This window comes from Fragaria vesca, linkage group LG2, assembly GCF_000184155.1.
Source record: "Fragaria vesca subsp. vesca linkage group LG2, FraVesHawaii_1.0, whole genome shotgun sequence".
Classification (NCBI taxonomy): Eukaryota; Viridiplantae; Streptophyta; class Magnoliopsida; order Rosales; family Rosaceae; genus Fragaria; species Fragaria vesca.
In genome coordinates, this window is record NC_020492.1 from 3,959,309 (window position 1) to 3,978,137 (window position 18,829).

At 36.0% G+C, this 18,829-nt stretch overlaps 3 protein-coding genes across 3 annotated transcripts; 1 reads left to right on the forward strand and 2 right to left on the reverse strand.

The window, feature by feature from the left end:
• The first annotated feature begins 4,690 nt into the window (after positions 1-4,690).
• Positions 4,691-6,128, forward strand: LOC101314434 (transcription factor bHLH85-like). Its single transcript, XM_004292084.1, has 5 exons — positions 4,691-5,215; positions 5,294-5,551; positions 5,643-5,708; positions 5,803-5,868; positions 6,030-6,128. Exons 1-5 carry the CDS (start codon positions 4,691-4,693, stop codon positions 6,126-6,128), a joined length of 1,014 nt encoding a protein of 337 aa, XP_004292132.1.
• Positions 6,129-6,173: 45 nt separating this feature from the next.
• On the reverse strand, positions 6,174-14,477 carry LOC101291477 (vacuolar-sorting receptor 3-like). Its single transcript, XM_004289756.1, has 13 exons — positions 13,970-14,477; positions 11,217-11,909; positions 11,044-11,132; positions 10,805-10,874; positions 10,654-10,737; positions 10,483-10,559; positions 10,300-10,381; positions 9,221-9,303; positions 9,047-9,113; positions 8,173-8,301; positions 7,968-8,080; positions 6,485-7,280; positions 6,174-6,364 (listed from the first exon to the last, which is right to left on the reverse strand). Exons 1-12 carry the CDS (start codon positions 14,274-14,276, stop codon positions 7,182-7,184), a joined length of 1,893 nt encoding a protein of 630 aa, XP_004289804.1. The 5' UTR covers positions 14,277-14,477; the 3' UTR covers positions 6,174-6,364; positions 6,485-7,181.
• A 1,253-nt stretch (positions 14,478-15,730) lies between these two features.
• Positions 15,731-18,384, reverse strand: LOC101314722. Its single transcript, XM_004292085.1, has 4 exons — positions 17,671-18,384; positions 16,856-17,101; positions 16,679-16,770; positions 15,731-16,466 (listed from the first exon to the last, which is right to left on the reverse strand). Exons 1-4 carry the CDS (start codon positions 18,382-18,384, stop codon positions 15,731-15,733), a joined length of 1,788 nt encoding a protein of 595 aa, XP_004292133.1.
• Positions 18,385-18,829: the final 445 nt, after the last annotated feature.

The following is an 18,829-nucleotide window of genomic DNA, read 5'->3' on the forward strand; positions in this document are numbered from 1 at the left end:
CTGAGTGAGAACCTTCGATCGCGATCTCTCCGGCCTTCTTCTTCATTCCAACACCGTCGGGGGAGGTCTGGGATCACGCCGGGGAGAAGAAACGGTGTCGCCGGTGCTCGAAAGGTGAAGAAATGGCGGAAATCAGGACGGAAAGCCCGTCCGGACGTCCGCACCTGATAATCTCTATATATATAACTATATTTATATCCTCATGGTTTGTGTTTATACATAAAATATGGGGAATTTTTCATATACACCCAATTTTAAAGAGTGGTTTTAAATAAAACCCACCTAATATTCATATCTGATAGACATCTAAAATGTATCAATTATGATAAATATTATGTCATATTTTTTCTAAATTTTACACAATTGCCACCATTCAACTATAACATATTAATATAATAAATAAGCTTAATTGATGTTGTCTTATTTACCTTAATTATGAGTTTTTCTTCTAACACTAACATTTTTCAATCAATTTACAAGAATCATGTAGTTTTCTTTATTTTTATGAAAAAATCTAGATTAAAGGAATTCATTCTCTAATCTATACATAAGGTAAAATATAATATGAATAAGATATCTGATCTAAACCCTAAACCCTATACCCTAAACCCTAAACCCTATACCCTGAACCTATACCCTAACTCTATACCCTAAACCCAATTTTGGGTTTCTTCTGTTTAGGTATATTATCATATCATGCCCTATTTAAAAGGTACATTAGAAACGTAAATAATAGAGAGTAAAATGTTCTCTCAATTAGGATGAGAAATGATATAATAATATACCTGAAAAGAAGAAAATTAATCAAAGAACAAGAACATGTACCTTACAATTAGACATTTTTCGACTATGTAGAGACACACCAAATGTGAGCTGAAGAATGAAAAGTATCATCCTATTACAAATGACATACTTCTGTATATAGCATATATATATATACACTCAAGTTAGTAATAACAAGGTAAGAAATTAAAGAATGTAATTGATTATGACAAAGTTAAATCTAACTAAATTTTAGTTATTTTTTGAGTTTCAAATTGATGCTAAAATTGAGAAATATACCAAATTTAGCTTTATACTGTCTGAAGGGCAAATTAGAGAAACCGAAAAATGAAGAAAACTATTAATTATAGACATTTGCTCTATAAGGTATGTTTGCTTATGTGGAGTGGGTGTAAAATAAAAGAAAAATATGTATGGGTTTATCTTAAAAGAGGTCTAGTATTTTGGGTTTTTATCTAATTTTCTCTAAAATATGTTATGTTTAGGCCAGATGATGATGAGATGATCCTATTTTACTTAATTTGAGTTCTAATTAGTTTGAACACTGCCCCTCTCCGACCCTACTTTCCTTTTCCATTGTTTCTAGTTATAATTCTCTATAACCTTACATCAGAATACTCCTCGTATGATATAATATCTAGTTGCACAGATATTGTTCTTACATACGTGATAGGTGATAACTTAAACTAGACTATATATAGCCAGAATCGTAATGTGATAAGAACATTGTGTTTCATCTATGCCCTCTACAACATAAAATGTCCAATGCGGAATCTTTAAATCCTCATCATATCAGAACGTACTCATATGGTCGCCACATCACCATTGTTATTGTCATTGCAAATCAGATTTGACAAAAAAGCTCAAATCGCGTACCTTTCCTTTATTCCAAGATTTGGGTTCCTTATGTGTATATGTCGATCCAAATACACTGCTCCATCTCCTAAGATTTAGAAGCCTGTTTCGGTTTTCATTATCAGCCACAATTTTTCCATATAATGCTTTAGAATCAGGAGTGATTTTCATAATCAGTCTACCTGTAAATTAAAAGGAAGATTTTCACTAGCTACAAGAGATATATGCAACATGTGTAACACGAGGACATTGATAGGTATGGCATAGAGGAGAAGGAACGAGTACATAGAGAATTTAAACATGTAATTTATTTTTCGTGTTTGTTCGTTAGACGATTTCAGTTAATTTAAATAGTAATAACAATTTATTCACATAAATCATCTTCTTTTTTCCCATACAAAGAAAGACCTTACAAAGAATTAACGAAATAAATAGATTTATTTCTCTCATCCAAACTCGTCTTGAGGGGTTTTCGTCTTACCCAAATACCATGTGAGAGGTTTCAACTCACCTAGATTCATCTTCATGCGGTTTTACTTCACTTAACTCTGCCTTATAAGAATTTCGTTGACAAGAAAATACAAACAAAAAGATTCACAAATAATACACAACAATTCATATGACTCACTGGCTAATTAATTTTTGGAGAGAAAGTTCAAGTTGTCACATGATGATTAAGCAACTGTAGAAGTCGTTCATAGTCAGTCTTTCACAATTGATATTAAAATTGTCACATAAACATTAACCGATAATTGATAGAAGTCTTTACCTGATTAATTTTTAGCGAAGGATTTGTCTCATAAATATTAAGCAACAACATATTGAGATTCTTGCCTAATTGGCTTTTTATGAGAATATCAAACATGCTACAAAAATATTAACCGACAACTCGTGAAAGTCCTAATTCAATTTTAATGAGAAGTCCAAATTGTCACATAATCATCAAGTGACAACTTGTAGAAGTAGTCGATCGCTTAATTAATTGGTCTTTGCGATAAAAAATAAAGTTGTCACATTAACGGTATCCATAATCGGATACCTAATTGGGTTTCAGTGAGAAAGTTCAAGTTGTCACATAACCTGATTATCATTAAATGACAACCTGTAGAAGTTGTTTTTTAATGAGTTTTTCAGGAGAAAATTAAAGTTAGAAATCATTGCTTAGTTGGTTTTGAATGAGGAAGTTCAAGTTATCAAATAAAGATTAAGCGATAACCTGTTAAAGTAAATATTCCTGATCGATTTTTGCAACATAACCTTTATCCAACAACTCACATAATCTGTGGCTTAAATATGTCTTCTGCGACCAAAAGAATCTACTTAATTGTTATAAAAATATTAAGTGACAATCCGTCTAATTCGTTGCCTAAGTGGTCTTTTGCGAGAAATTCAAAGTTGTCACAGAAATATTAGCCTACAACTTGTAGGAATGGTTGCTTTAATTAGTAGATCACTGAGAAAATTTAAGTTGTCGCACAAACCTTTAAAGTTGTTGTCAAACTGATTTTTTGCGAGGAAGTTAAATTTCTCACTTAAACATTATCTGATAATTCTTACAATCTGTCGCTGAAGTTGTATTCCGCTACAAAAATCTAGTGTTCATGACAATCTACTGAATTAGTCGTCTAATTAATTTTTTATGAGGAAATTAAAGTTGTCACAAAAATATTAATCGACAATTGGTAAAATATTATTATATTAATTGACATTTTACGAGGCATTGAGTGTCGATCACATAATGTCATATAGGTGACAACTTTTGATCCGTCATAAAAACATACTTTATACGACAAATTGATCGTCGCTAATGGGATCATATGTGACATACAAAATTTCCTTAAATTTGCCAAGTTTTTAAGAAAAAATTATGGTTCTCACAATGAATTCCTTTTGGTATTTTCTGTTATGGACATTCCTTATATTTGTAAGATGTAAAAATGGTGTTGAATTTCATATCACAAAAGCAAGATCCTTGGAAGAACAACCACTAGCTAGCCAGAGAAATTATCTCACCATATATAGTATATTAATGTGTTGTCCTTAAACATATATGGTGACTTGACAAATACAATTTCAACTTAACGACATTCTAGTAAGTAGAAAGGGGTCAAAAGTGCACTCTTAGCCAATTCTAGTTAGAAGACTACATATGCAAGACTCCACTGATTTGCCCCAGCGATTATGTATAGGGACTGACTCCAGGTTTGTTCCAAACACCAGTATGTCAATGACTCCATTCGGAAATCAGGAAATGTGATGCAACCCATGAAGGGAATGTAGTGAAATGAGGTTCTACAATTGTGAGCCACTTCATAGCGGGTTTAGTTTGTTCCTATCCAACGATATAGATCATTTGGAATGTATCTAACAATGTGTGGATCATTGTAATTGGATAATAAGATCATGCTAAGAGAGGGGACAGTAATCCAATCTGCAGATAACACTGTTTGGTTCCTTGAAACTCGGCATCGAGAATATTCTCAATTTTCATCAAGACGATCTCGCAGCCTAGTTCTTCATCATGTCATTATCAATATATGTTTAAATTATGTATACATGCTCATAGTTTCATACTCGATCCCACGTTGTCTAGCTTGGTTGCCAGATGTGATTCTGTATCCCCTCCAACTTCTCAAGCATCTTTCTTTGACCTCGTTTTTGTACAAATAATGATGAATCATCTAGTACTACTACTACTCTTCACTCCTGAACCCATCTTTCTCTGTTCATTTTTTAGGGTTGTCTTGTTTAGTCCATAATTGCTTAAACTTGGTCCAATCTGAGCTGTCCCTGATCTCAGCAGGGGTGCTCCTGCTACTGAAAATACTTGTTAGGACTTGCAATGCAACTGGTATTTAGATATGATTAGCTAGAAATATCTTAATAAAAAAAGGGATGTTAAGTGTCGGGTGACATCTGTTTCATACTTGGGTATAAATATGTCACTTCATTTCATTCCTCTCCATGCATCGAGCACATCGAGCATTCATCTATTAGTTTCAAAGAAAGTAAACCCTTTTGTTGATCCATCCTTAGGTTAAAAAGAATCAATATGGAGTACGTTGGAGCTGTTTCAGAAGGAGAATGGAGCTCATTGAGTGGGATGTACACTGCTGAGGAAGCGGATTTCATGGCCAGGTTGCTTGAGAACTGTCCACTTCCAAGCATGCCAGGCATGACATTCCCAGATGCTTTTTGGCATGGCAATGAAGAATCAACAATGCACATGTCAGGCAACTATGAAGGTTCACATTGTTCTTTAGAAACAACTAATTCCAATTTCATCACTTCAGACAACGAAAACTACTACTTGAGTGATTCTCACAGAATGTTGGCAACAAACAACAATAGCAATAGCTCTATGTCGATTGATTTTGGTATCGGGGATGTGAAAACCATCAATACCTATCTCAGTGAAGGAAATGATCATGACCAATGCTCAAACCGAGAAACAAGTAAAGGCAACATCGAAGAGTCTGGTGGAAGCAAGCATGAAGCTGTCAATCTTGAGAAGAGGAGATCTCAAAGTAGCCTCCCCAAGATTAACTCCATGAAAAGATCTCAAAGTACAGACAATGTGAGTACCTAATGCACAGTATTTTTTCAAATTACTTGGTAGTGTGAGCATTGTCTTATCATGAATTCAATGTTGCAGGTTCAAATGAACAAGAGGAGCAAGGCAAAGAAGAGCCTGCGGGTTACAACTAGCAACATCGAAGATGGCTATGCTGGCCCCAATAGACAGACTTCGAGTAGTTGCTGCTCAGAAGATGACTCCATTGTTTATGAGGTGAGTGGAGGGTTTAGTCCAACTTCAAGCTTGAGTCCAAAGGAGGATGCAGTTCCTGACTTGAATGGCAAATCGAGAGCACGAAGGGGGTCAGCCAGTGATCCGCAGAGTCTCTATGCAAGGGTATAAGCTTATAGCTGATCTCAAAAAAAAAATTTGCCTGGTAAATACCAAATACATAAAATCAACTAAAGTTTGTATCCTTTTGTTGCAGAAAAGAAGAGAGAAAATAAATGAGAGGCTCAGAGTTCTGCAGAATCTTGTCCCCAATGGAACAAAGGTAGGCAATATGCCTTTGAGATGGCCAATTTTTATGCAAATTTTTCATTTAAATCAGTAGTCTCAAACTAATTCTCTATCTGTGTAAAATACAGGTTGATATTAGCACCATGCTTGAGGAAGCGGTCCATTATGTGAAGTTCTTACAACTCCAAATTAAGGTAATAACATCTTACCTGTTCGACCTTTTCAACTACATATAGAACTAATCGGTGCTGCAGAATCTCATGCCATGAAGCATGTAAATTGCTCCTATGATTCTAATGATCCTTTATGTATCATATATAGTGACATGGTTGTTCACTTGTTTGTGCTTGTGTAGTTGTTAAGCTCTGATGACATGTGGATGTATGCTCCCATCTGTTACAATGGAATGGACCTTGGACTTGATCGGAAACTCACCACACCAAGCCAACCGTAGGAAGACAAACCGGGACTCCAGTTCTTTGTTCTCTTTTTTCCTTTTTCCTTGGCAATAAGCATTCATTAAGTAAGAAGAACCAAATAAACGCAGACAGATCAGAAGCAGAGAAATTCAGAAAAATAATCAGGACCAGGAGAAGCACTATTACAGGGAAGAAGAGGGCAGCAGAATCCAACTATCTGAGAACGTCCTCTGTCTAGCTAAAGAAGCTGCTTGCAGCTTGGTGAGGAAGCCTGCTTGTCCAAAACCAGGTAAAAAGAGCTTTACCATTGCACTCGGAGATTGTAATCAAATTGCTTATTAGAGGGATAGATGGATCAGTAGGAAAAACTTCAACAAGAGAAGTTGCCAACCTGAGAGCCTGAGCCTCAATTTCTAAGGAACGTTGTTGGAGCAAGAATTAGAACCAGAGCTCAATCCTAGTATTTAGAACCGTTTTCCTTCCCTTTTTTTTTTTTTGGCGAATTCTTTTCTTTAAGTAAGATCCATACAAGATTCACCTGGAGTGAGACAATTGAAATATAAATGTTATATATACCATCTTCCTTGATCGTGTATAGCTATTGCAGAGCTAAACAGTTTACTTATCCAGGTGAACTTTACATCAGCAAGCAATGACCACAAAAGAGGCACTATCAAACTCCAAGACTACAAGGCTACTTACTGTCTTGTGCAAATATCAGATTCATAACATTAACTATGACATCAAGTCAGTTCCATATTACAAGACAAAGTAAATACAGAACCACAATTTAATTAAGGGAAAGATTTCAGTATTGAAGTATGCGAAGAGGATTGTATGATACTAAAGCTAAACTCCTTGCAATCCTCCTTACTCTCAAGGGATTGGCATGTTACAGTCCTAAAAAACGCAAGACAATTTCTATTCTTCATGCATTTACAATCCAACATGACCTAGGGGAACATGACCGTAGGGGGAATGTGATTAGGTCAAAATTCCAGGACTTCTTTAAGAAAGTCGTATAACAATCGTATCCAAGCTGCACCACATGAGAGTTCAAGAAAAACCTAATGATGGGTTTCGCTTTCTCATGCCCGCTCATCATTCACATGATTGGGAACTTCGGCTTGGCTGTCCAGAGGCATGTACTGTGCCATTATAGCTCTAATTTCTGAATCCATGTATGACTGCAAAAGCAACTCCAAAAGTGTCAACAACCTCAAATATCAAATCAAATATATCGAAACGATTTATGCCTAGCTCTCTTAACTACATCTTTATATTTACCATCCTGTGACATTAGCTTTTCACCATTAGTTGAGAGCAAAGAGCTGATTTCAAAGCCTAATAAATTCTTAGGAAAGTAAATTTGGTACTTGAGAGCAACCTAACTATCAATAACCTGTAAGGGTTTGATCAAACAGTATGGTACAAGTTCAGTTGGACTTAAATACTCCTTATTAGAGTTATTAACTGTTCCTTTTTCCAGCCAAACAAATAATACACTACTAATACATGAATCTCGCATATATGGATCTCACCCAAACAAGATACCAAAGGTAAACATACATACGGCAAATAGTTTTGTCTATCTGAAATCAAAAGCTCCCAGATAAAAGGAACTTGCTTATACACTATTCTCCTTTCCATAATTAAGATGTGACTATCAAACCTTGTTTTCATGAATCTAAAAAAAGGAAGTCTTTGACAAGACCCTATTGAATTATACTTCCAACCAAACACCGTGTTATTTGTCACACAAAATTGCAAATAAATGCAGGCCAAAGATAATTGAAGAATACTATATTAAATTGAAGACTTCATTAAATATAAAGACCGAGTTCGTAAACAGAAATGAAACAGAAAGAACTTACCCGTAATCGATATTTGTACACAAGATATGCCCCACCAGAAGCCATAGCCAAGCCTATTAAAATCACCCACACAGCAGCCCATGCAGATGATTTTGATCCTCCAGAAGTCTTGCCTGCAGATATCAGGTGCAGCGCATAAAAACAAGTACTTGCAGTATTACGTATTTAATAGACATACTTGAATTTTTTGAATTGCTGGACTCACTTATGCAGGTATCATGATCTCTGATATACAAAAGATTTGCACTACATGAGCAGTCATAACTTCCCCAGGTATTTTTACAGCTACATTCAGGGCACTGACAGGCTTTCTTCTCTTTGCATTCATCGATATCTGAGGAAAAATTAATGTTAGCGATACAGGTCGAACTGTCCAAGGTACTTCACTGCAAAGTTGCTTGTCAGAGTCTATTTGAATATGAGTTTCTTGTGTTAATTATAGTTCTGAAAAGTCATGTAAGTGTCAAGCCGATCTAAAACAATTGGGAAAAAAAATAAATAAAGAAGCAGAAGGAAAGTAAAAATATATCAAGCACACAAACAAACAAAGAAGTCAGACAGCCATGAAGGTAAACTGATCATCAGCTTGAAACTTCATGTCGGCTGATTTAATGAAAGCAAGGATCATTCACATATGAGTGAGATATTGAACCAACAATATCCTTATCCACAATGATTTGAATAAAGTACTCGCTAACTTGACAAAATATATGAAGTCTTAAAGCAAATAAGCATTTGCACCAGGTCTGCGTACAGCTGACAACTAAATAAGAAGTTATGAACAAAGCTTGCAGACTTGTACTGTTTGATCTTCATGACTTGATAATTCATAAATTAAAGAAAAAAATGGACAGAGAGGTATGTACACACATGCTAGGGAGCTGAACTACTGTGATTACAAAATTCTTTGCTTCTAAAGAGAGGTGCAGTTTGACTAAGTACTGAATCCCGTTCCTTTCTAGCGATTAAAACTGTCTAAAATTGACCTCAAGTCATCCGGTTTGTGTGTTTTGTTTTTATGAAAATGAAACTCAAAAGTTAAATCAAGAGGGCATGCGAGTATGCTTAGCTTCTCTTACCTTCACAAGTTTTCACACCATCACCTTTAAACCCAGGAGGACACTTGCATTGCAACCCTCCATCATCCTGTTCAGAGAAACATGAGATGAAATTAAGTTTAATTTCTGATAAAAAATAAAATAAAAACAATAAACTTTCCTTCAAACAAAGAAACACGAAAAAAGATCACTTACTGTACAAGCAGTGAATGCATGCCCATCTTTGGCTTCATGCCAACAACCTCCATTGTTTACCTTGCACCTCCCAGGCCCACTTGCTGGAAGCCAAAGGTAATACTCCTCAATAAAGGTATAATGCACAGAAGAAAATTTTGCAAGGAAGAAACCCAGCTATCCTTTTATATATACATATCTCTATAGAGTCCCGTTCTAGAGAGGACCTCCTTAAACTCCTAAAGTGAGGATGTTTTTTTTTTTTTGGTAAATGAATGAATATAGAAGAACCCAGGCTAAAAACAAGCCAAGGAACAGCAAGAACAGAAGCTACAAAGCCAAAGCTAACAAAGCAACACCCTCAACAGAGAGCAAAAACAAACCTAGGAGAAAAAACAACACCTCCCAGAGAAAACACAGAAAACTAAGAAGCTAGTCTCCATTCATGAAAAATGTAAGCGTTAGAGTATGAGGGATCTTCCACCTCAGGAATTGTGGAAAGTGAGGATGCTTTTAGTTTTGGCATGTATTTTGACAATCAAAACCACTCATTCCCTAGTTACCTACCCACATATGAATCCTACAAAATATTAGCCAAAATGGAAAATGTTTAACCACTTGATTAGCACAATATGTGTTTTAATTAGATCTAACGGCCTACAATTGTTTACACAAATTTGAATGACCAAATGATTAATTAGTTAAATTCTTGTAGACATGGTTCTTGCATATAAATCTAGAGGATCAACGCTTGAAATCCTTAAATTAAGTCATATACTAGTGTAATAGTAAAAGTCCTCAAATTCTTAAAGTAAGGAGGTCCTCTCTTGATACTCCCTCTACATGTGTGTGTGTGTGTGTGTGTGTGTCTATATATATTTAGTATATATAATCAAATTTGAGTGCAGCTTTTCATTCATTGGTAACCCATAACAGAAGCATTTATCTTGAGCAAAATTTGAGTCAGTGATGAGTATCAGGATCATTTCAAAGTTGATTGAACTTTTTGAACAACTCGAAAATCAGTATCTACAATTTATTCCCTTACTTTCATTTCTCTAATTAAATTTGAAGAGAACGAAAAACAGAAGTTTCTTTACCTTCACAGGTAGTGTAACCATCTCCTTTGAACTGCACACCATCAACCAGAGGGCACTCACATACCCTACCTCGGAAAGTATCCTAAGTAATCAAAAAGAGGTGAAAGGGAAAAAAGGGGTCAAACTACTGAATCTTCTCATTTGTCAAAGAAAATCTGATCAGCCAGCAAGTTCAATTTATACCTTGCAGGCTGTAAGGTTGGCAGCTTTGTTTTGCCAGCAACCACCATTATTGTCCAAACACTCATTTGTCTCGACATCTACGATCAGACATTGAACACAACATTCAATTTTAGAACCAACAACTCAGATAGACATAACGACACACCACGCTAACAAGTAAAAAAGACATACCAGTACTCAAGCAAACAGCTGGCTCAGTAGTTTCTTCAAAACCAGAACAGATGGCCCTCAGAACTGCACCTTTCTCCAACTTTCCTGCAATAAAAGTATGTGAGGAAAGTTTCTAGATTGTGATCCAAGAGATATAAGCATAGAAACAAACCTCGGTATTGTCGATTATTGACAACCAGTGTAGGCAATATGGTTACATCACCTCTTGTTCCCTTCCCAACCTACAAAAAGTGAAAATTGTCAAGAAAGTATGCAAAAACTACTTAATATCAAAATATAAAGAAATGCATTAACATGCAGCTATTGCTATTGCTCAAGTACTGGGATAAACAATGTAAATGAAGAAGATAAAAGCTTAAAAAGAAAATGTCATTCATAAGAGATGGGTACCTGAGCGTCTTGCTCCTGTTTCAGAACAGAATTTTCAGAGTCTGCATCTTCGTCTCCCATACACTTATCGATCTTCTTAACATCAAGCCCTGACAATACATCAAATGCATATTTAAAATTTGATTGCATTCATGTAGATCTAATAAATGGCAGATACAAAGTTAATCATTTACCAAGAGATTTAATTACAGAATCAGCACATTCCTTGTTGTATTTTTTCTCTTTCATGGGACATCTGATTTGAAAATCAGTCACATAGTCCCACCAAACCCAAGGCTTTCGGGTCTCATTTGCCACTTTAAAAACACAAAGCTGCCTTAAATTTTCACGAACGACATCTTTCCCTTCATAACCAGTGCTGAAGTCTTGTTCAGGGTCAGGAGCACAATATCTTCCATGATTGATACACTGAGACTTGCACTGTTTGCTCAAGGTGAATGCTTGAGGGCAGTACCAAGTTATATAATGTGGTGTGAACTGAGTGTAACCCCCTTTTTCAAGTATCTGGGCTGCACCCCTAAACTCCTTAGTAAATTCCATCAGCATGTCACACTTAACCCCACATTCATCATTACTGTTGGTCCATAGTTCATATTCCACACGATCATCTGGATGAGGAACAGATTCTCTCCAGTCAAGGTTCACATTGACCATATCACCAGAACTGATGGACTTCTTCAATGTTTGACCAAAACTTTTTTCAATGAGTGCAGATGGTATAGTTATGTTCTCAATGTATTTGGCAGTTGAAATATCTTCTTCTGGTGTGTCCATAGTTATTAATGCCTCCTCAATATCATCAGCGACAAGAACTGCAGAAGCTCCAGCCTTCTGGGCATTCCAAACCTTCAAGGCAAAGAAGCAATCTGGAACACCAATAGCAGTTTCAAAATAAGCAATGATCAATACTCAGACAAATAAGCAATACTAAACTTATGTTAAAGGAATCTGCTGAGAAAAGGCAAAGCTCATTAAACCTAACAACTTTGAATCAAACTTTGAAAGCACGTACGCCACTAATAAAAAGAATAAATATACACCATATTATGGGCATTGGGCAACTCATAAGAATGCAAATCAGTTACCATCACATAAGATTAAAACAAAGAAATATAAAGCAATAGTCAGAACTACAACTACTTTTCTTCTCAATCAATCAAATGCTGATATTGAAGGGATGTGCTAAGCAGTAATACTATATAAGACAATCATAGCGCGTGCCATTTTTTTTTAAACTGAGAAAACTTAACACCAAACCAATAGAGAACACTAACATAATAACATTTACAGAATGTTTGAATTGAGAAAACTAGGGAGAATATGAGACGGAGAGCACCTCGTAAAAGCTTTCCTGTTAATAAAAAATGGAAAGTGAAGACAAGTAATTTTCAAGCAATAATGCTTCCTTCTAGCCCAATATATATTTTTGTAACAAAAGAAGACAGGTTTTGAGAGAGAACTAGAACTTTCTATTTTTGTAAAGAAAAGAACAGATGAGAAGATAGATGTTCTGAAGAAATTCTAGTCTTGCTTAAGAAGGGAAGAAAGAAAGGTAGAGAGTATTTCATTGGCTGGCAAAAGCTAAAAATATATATCAGAAGTGCATCTCCACAGTAAACAAAGAAGCTACATAAGCTCCAATATCCTAACAAGAACATGACTAATTTAATGCATTTACGGTCTGTTGATCAGCAAAGAAGAGCTAAAGTAGGCACATTAACCTAACGTCTCCATAATCAGGCCACAATGAACAAATTGAAGCGCTAAATTTAGAAAAGCGAAAAATTCCAGAACTACTAATATTTACCCCAAAGTGATCTAAACACACTAATTCATCCTCAACAAGAGCATTCAAAATTACTCAGAACTCAAAAGGCTAGCTGAAGTAACCATAGCAGACAAACTAACTGTCAAAAGTCGTAGTAGCCAGTACTGATGACGACATTAAAATTACTAAAATGCAGACAAATTAACCATCAAAATTACTCAAACCACAAAAGGGTGCCTCCCAACTAATCTAATATCCACAAAATGAACCTCAATACTCATGACAACATTCAAATTAATCAAAAGCAGACAAAGAAATACCTCCTAATCAACAAATATATTTAGTTGGTTGGAAAAAGCTAAAAACAGATATCAGAAGTGGATCTCCACAGTTATAACTAAGAAAACTAAGCAAGCTTCATTATCCAGCACATTGGCCTGACTTCTCCTAATCAAACCACAACAAACTAATTAAAGCTCAATTCAGACGAGCAAAGACCCCAGAACTACAAAAATTTACCCCCAAAAGTGACTATAGACATCCTCAACATCAGCACTCAAATTACTCGGAACTAAAATGGCTACCTGAATTACTCAAACCCACAAAAGGGTACCTCCCAAATAATCTTAAAAATAATCACAATATCTTACTCTTATCATACTATTCAATCCCAGATAAAGGGTACCTCCTATCAACCTAAAAATAACAACCAAACCTCTACTACCACTCTTATTAACCAATAAATTACTCAAAACTACAAAGGGTACCTCCTAATCAGTCTTAACATTCACAAATTGAACCTCAATACTCATATAGCAACATTCAAATTTACTCGACCTAAAAACACCAAATAGAACCTCAAAACTCATAAACTGAATCAAATTTACTCGAAAGCACAAAATGGGTAGCTCCTAATCAACCTAAAAACACCTATTACAACCTCAAAACTCCTAAACACAATCACAAATTTACTCAAAACCACATAAATGGTATTTCCCAATCAATATAAAAACACCAAATAAAACCTCAAAACTCCTAAACACAATCAAATTTACTCAAAACCACAAAATGGGTACCCCCTAATCAACCTCAAAACACTAAATAAAATCTCAAAACTCACAAACGCAATCAAACTACTCAAAGCCACAAAACGGGTACCTCCACGATCGACCAACAGAAACGTCGGCAGAGCTCCGGGAGTGGATTTATACGAAAGCCCGAAATCCGAGAACTCCTTACACCCCTTCTGATTCTCCTTGGGATATATGACAGCACCAGACATGCTCCCTCCATACTGAGGCAGCCCAAAGTTCCCAATGGCACTGTCATATTTCCCCTTGATTTTATCCGGTGACGTCACCCTCAAGCTGTTCTTCTCCACCACGAACCTCGCCGTCGATAAAGGAGCCATAGACAGCACCAGAAACCCTAGAAGGAGTCCCAGCTTTGATCTCTGAAGCTCCATCTCACAGACTCCCAAAAACAGAAAAAAAAGATTGGATTTTGAAATGGAATTAGAGAAACCCAGATGGCAAAACAATGAAAGATGAGACCTTTTTGGGTTTACTTTACATAATAACAAGTATTGTTTTCTGGGTTTTCTGTTTAAATATAAGTATGTGATTTTTGGAGAAGAAGATCTCTGCTCCTTTTATATTTTGGTCCCAAAGTGATAGACTCTTCTATTACATTTCTTAGTGCATTTGGTTATGACGTGGTGTGATATTCCCGAACTGCCCCCGAAACAGCTGATCCTGAGGCCTAAGAAACCAGTGGCAGTTTGGTAAAGTTGAGGTGAGATTACTGGTCTCTGTGTACCTAACATTTTCTATACTGGTCTGAACTTCAACCTCTTTGTGCTGTATCAGTCTCTTTCTGAAGCTCACGAGCTGCTTCTTCCACATACGCAGTCATTGAGGTCAAGGTCTTCATGGCCCCATTGGCATGAATCTATTGGGTGGCTTCTCTTAGATTATTATCAAACTTGCATATTTCTATAATGTTTAGATTGATGATCACGTGTTTAGGACGTTAAGCAATGTGTATAATAGGGTTTAGATTTCTTACACATTGCACTGTTCCACAAAAGATCAAGACTTTAATATCGAGAGACTGGTTAAACAAGATAATATCAACTTGACCAAAGCCCTTTACAGTTTTACCAAGGAAATGAGTAAATCAAAAATGTTCAGGTGATATATCAATCGATATTCGATGAGATGCAATTGAAACGGGTAAACCGGTTAATATGGTGTAGTATCAATCGATTACGGAAATGCAATAGTTCAGACTTTCAGAATTTGATTTAATGGATAAATGAAAGAAATCTAAATGTTGACAGAGTTTTATAAAGTTTGAATATTTTTTTTTTACGGTTAAGAAAAAGAGAATACAAGATCGACATACGTTTCAAGACGTATAAAATTTGTTATATAATAATAAAATAAGTAGTAATTTTTTATTTGGAGAAGTTTTATGGATAACGATTGATAAGAAATTATTAAAGCTATGAATCTCATTAAGTTTTCAAAGCTAGTCCATTCTATCAGGTGGACAATATATAGTTAACTCATAAACCCTTGTATAAGCAAGCAACATAACATATATGACATTCTGACTTGTCATACTAGAGGAGAAGAATGGTGGTTTCAGAAATCAATACATGCAACTGCTATTTCATCAGAATCTACCCTAAAATTAAAGCTATAAAGTATAAATTTAATGGGCTAGGCTGACATTAACCATACTAACCATAAATAAGAGATCCACCAAAAACATCATTTTCTTACATTGAATCGCAATATATATACATACAAAACTCTACGTTGTTTACAGGTGAACATGTGACTAAGAAAATTTCAAGTCACCTAAAATTTGACATATTGTTTCTAACTAATACAATCCATCGTTGCTAACTGCCTATATATTGAATATTGCATTCATTTGTTCCATAGCCATAGTAGTCCTCTCCACATTCTTCAGAAGTACGCCATATATTTTCTCCTTGATCCTCCCATAAACTTCCAATTCAGAATCTTCTTTGCTCACAATCACATCCAACCAGTCTCCCACTTTCTTAATTAGACACATAGTCTCGGCTACTTGGCTATCAGATTCCATTGAATCAGTTCTGCTCCTAGCTTCATCCAGGTAACTCTCAAAGGTAGCTAAAAACCACCTTCTGCATTCATCATGCAAGGATTTTTCCAGGTCTGCAACTGCAGATAAAGCATTTCCCGTCACCCAATCGTGTGAGTTTTCTCTCTTTGAGACCAATCCTAAATGAGCATCATTCTTTGGCTTCTTAACCATAAGTGTACCCTTTGGTACACTACCATAAGTTTTATTTGATTTATCTGATGGATTTGTAGCCTTCACTGAAACATTATCAAGAGAAAAAGATGGGGATAGATCATTTGTCATTGCTGCTTTAATCCATGACATTGCATTTTTCTTTCGATGTACTGCAAGCATTAGTGCTTCCTTGACGGAACCAGGGTTGCCTGAATTTGTGTCATCATCTCTAAGCGGACTGATGTTGGTCAATGACTGCACAATCAATTGAGTATGAACTAAGTAGTCTTGAAGATCAAAAAATTTATTGATTGACGGATGGTGTTCCTCCCCTTCGGTTGCCTGAAGTTCTGAGTATGTACTGAAATGTACAGTTAGACAACAAAGTCATCACCAAACCAACACTTCGATGTCTTTCACATCCATCAATCATTAAGAAAATAGAGACATCCTCAAACTGGTGCAATATATTTATATATTCAACATCTATATAATACTTAGCTTAAAGGGAGCCAATAACAACATTCAAAACCCCATAATATGATATAAGATTATAAATATACATTAGCATACCTTAAGCTTTTTAGCAATCTCTCAGCAACAGAAGCCTCTTGCAAAGCCTCCACTGCAGTAAGCATAGAAACATCTTTGTGCCTCAACACCTCCTGCATCAGACATGACAGTTGAAGAACCATTAGCTAACACTTAACTGTTAGACAACCCTCATGAACCCAGTGATACAGAAAGTACCTTTCCAAGAGTCACTAACATTGGAGGCAGGGAATTCCACTGAATATTACTTTCTGAACATTTACTATCAACAGCCAAATTAACCATCACTGAATCTAAGGGTAACTCACAATTTTTCGCCGACACTGAGATCCTACTGTTGGAGTTTTTACTTAACTTTGTAGCTACTTCATCACTGATTGTTCTTTTTATTTTACAACTTGAATTGTCATCTGAAACACTTCTTGTAGAACGAACTGGAGAAACCTGTCAGTGCAAGAAGAGGAAGAAGCACTTCGTTAGGATACTTGATTCATAAAGGCATGCATACTAGGAAACTGATACGCCCTGGAGGCTCACATAATCATTAAGTACAATAATTTTAAAGTAAATTTTCATTGATCATTGAAGCTGTTAACAACAAACACAAAAAAACACTAGTCTAAACAATCTGTAACAGTAGAATTCATCAGACAGGGAGGTATTTGCGGTAAACAACGAATCATGACATATGCTTGAACAATACTATATTGGTGTACCATTGGTCGACAACTCAAGTTAAACATAAACAAAGAAAACAGTTTAATTCATAAATTGATAGAATGTAGCTCAGTCATCAAAAAAATGATTTCATCTAGTGACAGATTTCTAGCCTAACTTGGTGTTAAAGCTTAATGGTTCATTTGTCCCAAAGCTAAAGCTGTCTAAATTAAATTGGAATTACACCAACATATTGTAATTGATAATCTATTTTACAAAAGCATTCCACCAAATGGTATCCAGACTACAAGATACTGAAAATAGTGTTCTTAAAGAAGAATCATTGAGATGCTCACATGCGCACTGCGACTGCGCCTAGCAGATGGCTTTATCATGTTCTTAACAAGTGGGAAATCTGCAGCTTCGGGTCCAGTCCAGCTCCTTCTCCTTAAGGAGGAAGAAGATATCGTGCTATCAGAATCACTCTCTACACATCTTAATTTCACTTTTCTCGACCCTTTTGGTATCTCACATATTTCCTTCTCAACAACATCACCACTTCCACACCTGCATACCCTTGTGATCTTCTCGATTGGGTGAATCTTAGAGGCCCTCAAAGATCGAAATTTTGGCTGTAGCTTCTTCTCCACGCCATTGCTTTTCTCCATTACAAATAGTAAATCAGACACCCCTTTAAAATCCACAAACTTATCAATGGAAAAGAGATCTTCATGGTGTCCAACACAGGGGAGTCGGCCCGGAACAGGGTTTATACCTCTAAGCACAGGCACCGGCCGCGCCTCCTCCAACTTTTTGACGTATATCAATTGCCCTAATTGCAATGTGTTGCATAGAACCATGTCATCCTGCTCTGGAGGCAATGACACATACATAGTGTGTGTGGCATCTGAAACCTTCATGTAAAACCCTTTATTGGGCCAAAGATCACCTTCTGCTAAAACCGGCGTGATGTTTCTGATTTGTAATAACACAGGCTTTGGATCACCATGTGAGTCACTTTGCATTTCTTCAATAAGCTTCTCAAGAACCCCAGAACCTAGGCTAGGCATTTTGTTGAATATATAGGCGGAGCTCAGAAAATGAGAAGTTCTGTATTATTTTTACACAAAGAATGTAAACAAAGAAGTCACTATCTTTGAATCTTTTGGATAAAACACAATGCTAGCTGCGTGAAAATCTTCGAGAAGGGGTTCAAGTATGTTCAGGTATTGAGTTTTTGGTAGATGATGAAATTCACAAGAAGTTGGGTGACAAATTTATGTCTAAAATTAGACATGGTTTATTCTCTGTAATCTTAGAAATCTATAAAATCGCCATAGAAAGTGGGACATGAGAAGGTAGTTAAAACCGTTACGCCTAAAACTTCCAATGACAAAGGACGCCGATCGAGTTATTATTATTATTCCAAAATAAGGAATTTCCAATTTGCGCCCGTAGGATGGGAATCATGGGATAGCTCGTAAGCCTATATATAAAGGCTACTCTCTCTCTCTC

Bases quoted from the DNA above. Each gene is read 5' to 3' on its own strand.
- LOC101314434 (XM_004292084.1), top strand. From the start codon at position 4,691: ATGGAGTACGTTGGAGCTGTTTCAGAAGGAGAATGGAGCTCATTGAGT. The intron at 5,216-5,293 runs GTGAGTACCTAA...TCAATGTTGCAG, and splicing joins GATCTCAAAGTACAGACAAT to GTTCAAATGAACAAGAGGAG. The intron at 5,869-6,029 runs GTAATAACATCT...GTGCTTGTGTAG, and splicing joins TCTTACAACTCCAAATTAAG to TTGTTAAGCTCTGATGACAT.
- LOC101291477 (XM_004289756.1), bottom strand. From the start codon at position 14,276: ATGGAGCTTCAGAGATCAAAGCTGGGACTCCTTCTAGGGTTTCTGGTG. The intron at 11,910-13,969 runs GTACCCGTTTTG...TTGGTGTTCCAG, and splicing joins TCTGTTGGTCGATCGTGGAG to ATTGCTTCTTTGCCTTGAAG. The intron at 7,281-7,967 runs GTAAGTTCTTTC...TTGCTTTTGCAG, and splicing joins TGTACAAATATCGATTACGG to TCATACATGGATTCAGAAAT.
- LOC101314722 (XM_004292085.1), bottom strand. From the start codon at position 18,384: ATGCCTAGCCTAGGTTCTGGGGTTCTTGAGAAGCTTATTGAAGAAATG. The intron at 16,771-16,855 runs GTACTTTCTGTA...TGTCTGATGCAG, and splicing joins TGTTAGTGACTCTTGGAAAG to GAGGTGTTGAGGCACAAAGA. The intron at 16,467-16,678 runs GTATGCTAATGT...TGTACATTTCAG, and splicing joins AGATTGCTAAAAAGCTTAAG to TACATACTCAGAACTTCAGG.